Source organism: Urocampus carinirostris, chromosome 18 (genome assembly GCF_059441175.1).
Source record: "Urocampus carinirostris isolate Australia breed hairy pipefish chromosome 18, RoL_Ucar_1.0, whole genome shotgun sequence".
In the NCBI taxonomy this organism is placed as follows: Eukaryota; Metazoa; Chordata; class Actinopteri; order Syngnathiformes; family Syngnathidae; genus Urocampus; species Urocampus carinirostris.
Genome location: NC_142366.1, coordinates 5,660,458 through 5,671,641, shown reverse-complemented (window position 1 = coordinate 5,671,641; position 11,184 = coordinate 5,660,458). Strand labels below are relative to the sequence as shown.

At 42.4% G+C, this 11,184-nt stretch overlaps 1 protein-coding gene across 1 annotated transcript; it reads left to right on the top strand.

Moving 5' to 3' along the window:
• Positions 1–1,495: 1,495 nt before the first annotated feature.
• Positions 1,496–4,437, top strand: LOC148348193 (uncharacterized). Its single transcript, XM_088322382.1, has 9 exons — positions 1,496–1,512; positions 1,863–1,981; positions 2,072–2,194; positions 2,280–2,345; positions 3,198–3,286; positions 3,519–3,624; positions 3,785–3,890; positions 3,972–4,051; positions 4,193–4,437. The coding sequence occupies exons 3-9, from the start codon at positions 2,087–2,089 to the stop codon at positions 4,310–4,312; spliced, it is 675 nt and encodes a 224-aa protein (XP_088178508.1). The 5' UTR covers positions 1,496–1,512; positions 1,863–1,981; positions 2,072–2,086; the 3' UTR covers positions 4,313–4,437.
• The last annotated feature ends 6,747 nt before the right edge of the window (positions 4,438–11,184 follow it).

Sequence of the window (11,184 nt, the reverse complement as noted above, 5' to 3'; positions counted from 1 at the left end):
ATGGGACAAACACTTGGATGCCGTCATGTTTGGTTTGAGAACCAAAAAACAAATGACTACGAAGTTCTCACCATTTCTTTTAATGTTTGGAAGAGAGGCACGGTATCCTTCACAAATCCCAGAGCAATACAGGGTTAGTCCTGGGTTTGGGGAACTACAATAATTCAATATTACTCAAAACACAGACACAAAAACAACACAAACAATGCATTGGTAGTAATAGTCATAGTAATTAAATACAGTTACAGTTCGAAGAAAAAATGTCAAGAAAAGTGCATTTAAATTCTGTGGCAGAGGGCAATATTTTCAGGCTCAATATTTAGGGTGTGTTGTAATGTATTGTATGCCAAGTATTTGGAGTATCATTGTACCAGGCAATGACCAACCTGGTATATGTGATTAGCTTGCTTGTTTTCAGGAGGGAAAAGTACAATCAAGCCCTTAAGCTTTAAATACCAATGAATTGTCTGAACTTGACACTAAATATCTTTTCATAAGTGTACCTTATTTTTTAGATTGATGGCAGTGTCGAGGAGACGGTGGAGAAGGAAGAGGTGACTGATGCTCTCAATATCCCTGAGCTGCTTTCCAGAGCAAAGGAAAACATCATGGCAGCCCAGGGAAAAATGACCAAAAAAACAAATTATTCACCTGTTGAATATCATGTTGGGGACAAGGTGTGGAGGATGAACATCCGGAGCCAGCAAAGAAAGGGGGGGAAACTGGATCCAAACTACACGGGGCCCTACACGATCACAGCGATTGAAAGCAAAAGTGCAGAGTTGGTTGATGCCAAAGGGGCTGTGTTAAAAAATATAAATGTAGACCACTTGAAGATATACATTCCAACATTCCCTCGCATACCAAAAAGACTTTTAAAAAAAAATGCCAGACACCACCCCGTCCCCTGCACTACCATCGTCTCAGTCCACCGCAACACCATCCTCGAAGAACAACCCAACACCGGCGCCTGCACAACTGTCTTCCACGACGACCCCATTACCGGCAATCACACCACCATCCTCGAAGAAGAACCCAACACCGGCGCCTGCACAACTGTCTTCCACGACGACCCCATCACCGGCAATAACACCACCATCCTCAAAAAACAACCCAACACCGGCGCCTGCACAACTGTCTTCCACGACGACCCCATCACCGGCAATCACACCACCATCCTCAAAAAACAACCCAACACTGGCACTTGCACGACGACCCCATCACCAGCAATTACACCACCATCCTCGAAGAAGAACCCAACACCGGCGCCTGCACAACTGTCTTCCACGACGACCCCATCACCGGCAATAACACCACCATCCTCAAAAAACAACCCAACACCGGCGCCTGCACAACTGTCTTCCACGACGACCCCATCACCGGCAATCACACCACCATCCTCAAAAAACAACCCAACACCAGCGCCTGCATCTCCCTCCTCAAATACACCTGCACAACTGTCATCTAATGCCACTCCAACACCTACAACTGCATGTGGATCAACATCCCAACGTATGTTTTGAGAGTGTGAAAAAAATGGGAGGTTGTGAGAGGGCTAGAGAAGAGATAAAGAGAATGTATGTCATTTTCATGAGATTGATACAGAGAAGAGGAGGGGGAGGAGAGAGAGCAAGAGAGAGTGTGTGTGAGAGAGAGAGGGGAAGAGAGAAAAAGGGAGATGAAGAGAGTCGGGGGAGATAGAGGGAGAAGGACAGGGAGGTAGAGAAAGAAGAAAGAAGAGGGGAAAAGAAAGTGTAAAAGTGAGAGTGGGGTGGAGAAGGAGAGAATGTATGTGGATATTATGACATCCATGATATAACACTGTTGCTTTGACACATTCTAAAGTTTATGTTCATTTGCAGGAATAGCAGAGGTGTGGGCAGGAAAGTCAGTATATGTCTTGCTTTCTAAGATAGGCCCATATAAAATATTCTATGCTGACATAGAAAGAACGGCCCCAAATGTAGAAGTCGAAAGTGAGGTAAGCAGTACTACATTGTAGTTTGACATCAGTAATATTACAGTACACATTTTGTTAAGATATATATCTTGTTCTATTTCTGTCCTTCAGGTCCTGAATGGATACATGTCCATTTTAGTGAGGGACTTCAATAAGAAGTCCACTGAAAAAGCTGTGGCACTTGACTCTTTTGCCATGTCAAAACTTTGGCAACACAAAAAACAAAGAGTAAATGTTAGTAATCACCTTTACATTTTCAACATGAAACTCATTTTCTGCACAATCCTATTAACTCTATGAATAATATTGATATTTTCAGTTGGATCCTCTGCGGTTCAAATACATCTTTGGCATCATCAACGAGAACAATCATTTCATGCTGACTGTAAGATAAATATTATTTCATTCATAGATGGACCATTCTCAATTTATTCTACCGTATCCATTGCTGTCTACATTCCATTATAATGTTTGTAAAATAAGTCTTTTGTGTCTACAGTGAAGAAAATAAGTATTTGAACACCCTATTTTGCAATTTCTCCCACTTAGTAATCTTGGCAATCTGACATTTTCATCGTAAGTGCATGTCCACTGCAATTGAGATAAACTAAAAAGAAAAATCCAGAAAGGACAATGCATGATTTTTTTAACTATTTATTTGTGTAGTATAGCTGCAAATACATATTTGAACACCTGAGAAAATGAATGTTGACATTTGGTACAGTAGCCTTTGTTTGCTATTACAAAGGTCAAATATTTTCTGTAGTCTTTCGCCAGGTTTGCACACACTGCAGGAGGGATGTTGGCCCACTCCTCCACACAGATGTTTTCTAGATCAGTCAGGTTTCTGGGTTGTCGCTGGGAAACAGAGTTTGAGCTCACTAAAATATTTTTGATTGGGTTCAGGTCTGGAGACTGGCTGTGCCATGCTAGAACCTTGATATGCTTCTTACTGAGTCACTCCTTAGTTTTCCTGGCTGTTTGCGCTTCGGGTCGCTCTTGTGTTAGAAGACCCAGCCAAGACCCATCTTCAATGCTCAGACTGAGGGAAGGAGGTTGTTCCCCAAAATCTCACAATGCAGGGCCCCACCCCAGTCATCCTCTTTAGTGCAGTGCACTTGTCCTGTCCCATGTGCAGAAAAACACCCCAAAGCATGATGCTTTCTTCACTGTATGTGTGGGTGAATTGAATATCTGCATACATTTCTACTAATGCATTTCATATCATTAAAAACAGATAATGATCCCTCCACAAAAGAGGGCCCTCTTTCTAGACCCTCTTGGGGAATCCAAGCACCAAATAAAAAGATGCCAAAATGTTACAAGGTATCTATACATTCACTTGTTTAATGTCTGTTGTAAATGTTGGTTAAACTCACAGTCACTTGTTTAGAAAGAAGATACAGTTTTGAGTTCTGTTAATTACAAGTACAATAACATCCTATATGAAATGCAAGTATTGTGTCAGTTGCTTTTTACAAAAGCATCTGCTAAATGAGTATTGTCCATTAGGACAAAGATCAAAAATGCATTGTAACAGTGCTTTGTTATTTCTCAGAGCATTCATAAGAGCTCAGGGGGTCAACATTTCACGATGGACATGTCACACAGTCCCACACCCATGCCAGACAGATGCCACTTCTTGTGGTCCTTTTGTATTAAAGGTAAGTGCCAGTGGATAGTGCAATTATTTAGTTCTCTGTCAACATGATCAAAATGGGATGTGAACTTGTGACAATTAATCCAAAACAAATAGTATTCCTAATAGTAACATAAAGGCACCTTTGGAAGATAAATGTTGATTTCTTAAACTCTTTTCTACAGTTTGCTGAATGTTTTCTTACAAAGGAAAGAATTACATTTCCAGCATCATTAGAATGCGTTCGGGAATTGCGCTGGGGGATTGCAGCTGCTCTTCTTGAGAATACAGGTATCTATACATTTAATCTTAACAGTAATAATAAACAAATGTATAGCCATTTAGGAGTAATTTGTCATTATATTTTTGTAGAGGACCTTTCTAACCTGTGCCGCATCTGTGGCGAGACCGACCCCAGGAAAGTGTCAGGAAAACAAACACAGACAGACTGGGTGAGAAATGCTATTATCTGTTTATAGTTTTTAAACACATGTTAGTGTCAGTGGCACAGAAATTGGTTGTATGTGCTAAGTTATCAAAAGTACTTGCAAAGTTTGGACTCTTCATTTTATTTTGTCAATATCTTTTTTCAGATTTCCTGTGAAAGCTGCAATTTGTGGTTCCATACAAGCTCTGTTCAGGCTTGCATTGCCACCAGTCGTTTTTACTGTCCTGCGTGTATTTTTGACCGAGAAGGCCTGGACAAACAGTAGTGGCTGGATAACCTTAAACATGTCTTTTATTTATATATTTATGTTATTTATTATTATTTAGTTATTTTTTTTTTACAAGTTCTATTCAATAGCTGACTGATGCCCCCTCATACTTTTCTTGAGACACTCTGTGATTGAGAACAATATAAATAAATGTGACTTGACTTGACAAGTTCTTTTTGTTAATGTGTAAAAAGTTGCATTTTTGTTACAATCTCGTGAAACATTGAAAAGAACAGAAGAAAACAAGCAAGTATACTTTTGCATTTGTCTTATTTTTGGACACAAAAGTTTACACAGTGATAATGTGGAATGATGCTAATAGGGAGGAGTCAAGTCACAAATAAACAAGCACACCACATACAACACAGGCTACAACTTATCGTACATTTTTAAAAACAAATCAAATATTATCATACAATATACTCTTAGGTATGCAATTCGGTTGGCTTAGCAGAAAGCACTACTCAATATACATGACCCTCTCCATAAAAAAATAACACATTAGGCTCTCTAAATGGGGCTTAGGTGCACTAAACTGTAATAAAAATCTATGTGTTTCAATTTAAGAATTTAAGTTCATTTGCTGCCTTAAAAGGTATGTGTAAACACAACTGAAAGAAAAGCTTTGTTCTCACACACAAGGTTCAGTCAAACAAGTTGTTCAATTGATGATCATTTGTTGTTTGAACTTGATACTGAGTCAATACAACTCATGTTATATTATTCATTTAAGAAAACTTGCTTTATCTTGTTGAACAAACAAAAAATTTAATATTATTTCAACTCACAATTTAGAGTTTAGATAACTTACGATATTGAAAACAATTGCCATTACAAGGTGTGTTAACTCATGTTTTAAGGCAGTAAATCAAATTACATTTTTAAATTAAGTGGACTAATGTTTTTATTTTTTATTGCTAATCATGGCTCTTCAGTCGAGTATGCTCCAAGAACTCATGTCACACACACCACAACATTTTAGCCGGAATAAATAGGCGAAAAACCTTTGCGGAGTGCTCAGAAAACTTACCTAAGTGATGATTATACTGCAAAGAACAGTGCATTGTAACAATAGTGCAATGAAAATAAGTACAATGGCATTTAGCACCAGGAATTCAAAAACAGAATTCACAAGGTATATATTTTTAAAGTTTTGTGTAAAAGTATATATTATTTTCTCAGTTTCATTTTAGTAACAGAACAGAACATTGGAGTGCTTTGCAACACAGGGCAGTCACAAGACAAATGAGTTTAAATACGTCACGATTACAAGATGTGTTTATTTTCCCATTGTAAATGGAATCATCCCTGGGTCATGAAAAACGGAGATGACACACTGTGGAATAAGGTGCATATGGAAAGGACAGAACAGCGGAATATACATTATGACCATGCGAAATTAAGTACAAAACGAACAATCCATACTCTGAAAATACAATGGTCGCCTGGTTACCAAAATAACCAGCGATCAGTGAATAACTACCTACAATAAAAAATACATTACATAAGGCTACTATAGTACATCAAATAAAGGCTATTTGTGTGCAATAACTTGTGATCGCGGAAATCATAGCGTACATTGACATTGGTGACTTTTGCATCCGCGTTAACAAACGCAATTTGTAGAATACGATCGCGCTTCGCGCTTTATTGTTTAAATAAACGCGTTATATCGCGCTTTATTGTTTAAATAAACGCGTTATATAGACTAGGATCTCCCAATTGTTATAATTAGCTCGCTTTATTGTTTTAATAAGCGTTTTATATAGAATATGATCGCTTTTTTTGGAAGCGCTGCAGAATAGCAGAATGCGCGTTCACGCGAGGGGGGGAGGAATCTGCAGAGGAGTCGGATTTGGGCAGCTTTATTGTTTTAATAAGCGTTTTATATAGAATATGATCGCTTTTGTTGGAAGCGCAGCAGAATAGCAGAATGCGCGTTCACGCGTGGGGGGGGAGGAATCTGCAGAGGAGTCGGATTTGGGCAGCTTTATTGTTTTAATAAGCGTTTTATATAGAATATGATCGCTTTTGTTGGAAGCGCAGCAGAATAGCAGAATGCGCGTTCACGCGAGGGGGGGGGAGGAATCTGCAGAGGAGTCGGATTTTATATAGAATATGATCGCTTTTGTTGGAAGCGCAGCAGAATAGCAGAATGCGCGTTCACGCGAGGGGGGGAGGAATCTGCAGAGGAGTCGGATTTGGGCACAACACCGGCAGGGAACTGGGAAGAACGTTGTGGGCAACACTCGGACCGGAAGAGCAGAGGGAGGAAACTTTGGACAAGCTAATAGCGGTGTTCGACAAACACTGTAATCCTAAACCAAATAAAACGGTTGAGAGATACAGGTTTTTCTCCAGAAACCAGAACGCGGGTGAATCGATTGATAAGTACGTGACTGAATTAAGAGTTCTTGCGGACACGTGCAACTTCGGAACTGCAAAAGACTCGTTGATTAGGGATAAGATAGTGTGCGGAATCCGTGACTCGCACGTGAGAGAGCGCTTGCTGCGCGAGGCAGACCTAACGTTAGAGAGAAGTGTCGAAATATGCAGAGCAGCGGATCTATCGAAGGAAAATGTGATGACAATCGAGGGAGGAGTAGGCGAAGAGGTGCATGCAGTAAAGAAGATTACTGGGACGCAGGGGGCGAGGCCAAAGACAATTAGGAACTGTAGGTACTGTGGGAAACAACATGAGTGGAAAAAAGAGAGCTGTCCTGCTTATGGGAAAGTCTGCAGTAAATGCAAGAAACAAAACCACTTTGCTTCAAGATGTAGAACGTCAGATGCACAATCTAAGCGAATACACTGTGTGGCAGAAACTGAGGAGGACTATGAGGAAATTATGAGCCTTCGTGCAGAAGGACAGGAGAATGCGCAGGGGAGACAACTGTTTGCGACCATGCTGCTGGGGGATAAGTCAGTGAGATTTCAATTGGACTGTGGGGCAAGTTGCAATATTCTTCCGTTACATCTGCTGAATCCCGACACAAAATTGGAGCAGACGCAACAGCTTCTTGTCATGTACAATAAAAGCACTCTGAAGCCTTTGGGCAAATGCAAGATTAAAATAAGAAATCCGAGAAACAGGAAGCTGTACAGACTTGAATTCATGGTGGTTGACGGGCAGGCATCTGTGCCCTTGCTGGGGAACAGAGCAGTGCAGGGCATGGATCTAGTCAGAATACAGAGAGAAAATATCATGGCCATTGATGACATAGTTCAACAAGCAGACGGCAAAGGACAAACACTGGAGAAGGAGCAGATCAGGGAGCAATACCCACAGGTGTTTGAGGGTGATGGCTGTTTATCGGGCACATATGAGCTGGAAGTGGATCTAAGCATAGCACCAGTGAAACTACCAAAGCGGAGAGTTCCAGTGGCTCTGATGAATCCGCTGAAGCAAGAACTGACAAGCCTGGTGGAAAGAGAAATAATAACGCCAGTTGAAAGGAGCACAGATTGGATCAGTAACATGGTCCTGGTTAGGAAACCATCGGGAAAGCTGAGGATCTGTATTGATCCCAAACCTCTAAACAGAGCACTGAAGAGACAGCATTTTCCGTTACCAACGATCGAAGATGTCCTGCCAGACCTGGCGAATGCCAGGGTTTTCACGGTGTGTGATGTAAAAAATGGATTCTGGCATGTGAAACTGACGGAGCACTCCAGTTACTTGACAACATTTGCGACGCCATTCGGAAGGTTCGGGTGGAGGAGGATGCCAATGGGGATCAGCCCAGCTCCTGAGGTGTTTCAGCACAGGCTGACACAGGCACTTGAGGGGTTACCAGGCGTACGCATTATTGCTGATGATATCCTGATTATTGGAGAAGGGGAATGTCAGGACAGGGCAGTAAGGGACCATGACGAGAAACTGAAAAGACTCCTTGAGCGATGCAGGTCATGCAACATCAAACTGAATTTTGACAAACTGAAGTTGAGACAGAAGGAGGTTCCGTACATAGGTCACAGGCTGACATCGGAGGGCTTGAAAATTGACCCGGAGAAGGTACGCGCCGTACAAGAAATGCCTAGACCCACCAACATTAAGGGCCTACAGAGATTGCTCGGAATAGTGAACTATCTCGCAAAATTCTGCCCACACCTATCGGATAGCTGTGAGGTCCTAAGGCAACTGACACACAAGGATGTGATCTGGGAATGGACTGACATACAGGACTCTGCCTTTGGGGCAATAAAAGGTATGATAGCCACAGCACCAGTATTGAAATATTACAATCCAAGGGAGGAACTCACTCTCCAATGTGATTCATCCGAAACTGGGCTGGGTGCAGCACTTTTGCAGGGGGGCCAACCTATAGCGTACGCCAGTAGGGCACTAACCTCTACAGAAAGAGGATATGCACAAATAGAAAAGGAGTGTCTTGCCATTCTATTTGGAGTCGAAAAATTTCACCAATACACCTATGGCAGAAAGGTAGTGGCACAGTCTGACCATAAACCACTCGAAACCATCACACGGAAGCCTCTGCTTAGTGCCCCAAAGAGGCTACAAAGAATGCTATTAAGGCTTCAGAAATATGACGTGGATATAGTGTTTGTTCCAGGCAGGCTGATGCTTGTTGCAGATACGCTGAGCAGGGCATACCTACCAGAATGTGCAGTTGAGGGTTCAGTTGAAGCTGAAGTTGAAACGGTGAATATGATTAATTACTTACCCATTTCAGGGGAGAGACGAAAAAAAATCCAAAGTGAGACTGAACAGGACCAGGCCCTCCAGGTGCTGAAACAGAGAATACTGCAAGGATGGCCGGAAGAGAAAGGACAGGTTGAGCTGGAGGTGAGGCCATATTTTTCTATGTGAGATGAGCTAGCTGTACAGAATAATGTAATCTTTCGGGGAGAAAGGGCTGTCATCCCAACAGCTCTATGACAAGAAATTATGGAGAAGATTCATGCCTCACATTTAGGGATTGAAAACTGCATCAGAAGAGCAAGAGAATGTGTGTATTGGCCGGGTATGCATGAACATCTTAAGACATATATAGGGAAGTGCCAAGTGTGCAGGGAAGTAGACACTCGACAACAGAAAGAACCATTACTGAGCCATGACTTCCCATTGAGGCCATGGGCAAAAGTGGGTACAGATATTTTCACCTTTAATAATAAAGACTACGTAGTGACTGTGGACTATTTCTCAAATTTTTGGGAAGTTGATTATCTGCCTGATACCAAGTCCACCACAGTCATCCACAAGTTAAAGGCACATTTCGCTCGCCATGGTGTGCCTGATGTGGTGTTTTCGGACAATGGCCCACAATATAGCTCACAGGAGTTTAAGAGATTCAGCCAGTCTTGGGAATTTGAACACATAACATCGTCGCCCACATATCCCCAAAGCAATGGAAAGGCAGAGTCTGCCGTCAAGACGGCTAAAAGATTAATGGGGAAAGCCCTGCGGGCAAAGTCGGACGCATATCTAGCCATACTGGCTCACAGGAACACTCCCGCGCAGGGTTTCCAGGCCAGTCCTGCACAAAGACTGATGAGCCGACGGACAAAGACACTACTGCCCATGTGTGAAAGTCTGCTTAAACCTGCGATTGTGGACACTGGTAGCGCTGTGCAGGAAAACAAGCTCAGACAAGCTCGTTATTACAATAGGGGGGCTAGAGGACTACGGCCTCTGCAGAATGGAGAACAGGTGCGAGTACAGTCACATGTGGCCGGACGCACTGTCTGGACACCTGCAGCGGTGGTACGACAGGACCGGAGAAGGTCCTATTCGGTGGAGCTGGATAACGGGACTGTGCTGAGACGCAACCGTAGACACCTGAGGCCAGCACCAGGGGTCTCATCAGCAGCAGAGACGGTCAGCGGGGCGCTGCCCACCTCAGCCCCTAGTGGTGGTGATTACGTCACAGACACACCTCAACCCTGCTCAACAGCTGCTGTGCCGGATCCTCAGATGGCCCAGACTGTTGTCACCACCACCAGATGCGGCAGGGTTGTTAGGAGGCCTGCACACCTCCGGGACTTTGTTTAGCACTATGTGGAGAAAAAAAAAAAAGAAAAAAAAAAGGGGAGATGTTACAATGTATGTGTTTCACCCGGTGCGGTTATAAGGGGGCACCAACTGTCAATGTAAACACTGAAGTTTCCGGTAAAGCTGAGTGACATACATCTGTGTGCTAGTCGTCATTAATTAATGGAAAATCTAACATAAAACACCTCCCACATTCCAAAGACATGCATTTCAGGTGGATTGGCCGGTCCAAATTGTCCCTAGGTGTGAATGAGCGAGTGAGTTGTCTGTCCCTGTGTGCCCTGCGATTTGCTGGCAACCAGTTCAGGGTGTCCCCTGCCCGATGATTGCTGGGATGGGCTCCAGCACCCCCGCGACCCTACTGAGGATAAGCGGTACAGCTAATGAGATGAGATATATTGTTAATTAACATTTTGTTGCTCGACATGAATGAAATTTATTTAAAACAAAAAAGTTCAAAAATTAAGTAGCTTGGACGTTCACTGTAGAAGGAAAAAACACATGCAAATTTAATTAATCAAACCGATCGCTTCGTTTGCAACGAAAAAAAAAAACGATACCGAGATAGAGGCTACCGCGGCAAACTCGTTTGACTTGATTGATTTGCCGTTTCGTAATAGTCGGTGTATACCGAATGCTACCCATAATTGACAAATTTGCATTTACTTGTACGTCGTACACGTCTTAAAATGCATAATAATCGTACTTTGTACGGCAAAAACGTACAGGTTGACAGGTATGAACATTACACACTTGGACTTCAACCATGTGACTGAATTCATGTAACGCGGTTTATTTCTCCAAATAAAGTTAAAGTGCATTTGGTTTGAAGATTCTGATTTGTTTGGAATTGCTT

Bases quoted from the DNA above. Each gene is read 5' to 3' on its own strand.
- LOC148348193 (XM_088322382.1), top strand. From the start codon at position 2,087: ATGTCCATTTTAGTGAGGGACTTCAATAAGAAGTCCACTGAAAAAGCT. The intron at 2,195-2,279 runs GTTAGTAATCAC...TGATATTTTCAG, and splicing joins ACAAAAAACAAAGAGTAAAT to TTGGATCCTCTGCGGTTCAA. The intron at 4,052-4,192 runs GTGAGAAATGCT...ATCTTTTTTCAG, and splicing joins AACAAACACAGACAGACTGG to ATTTCCTGTGAAAGCTGCAA.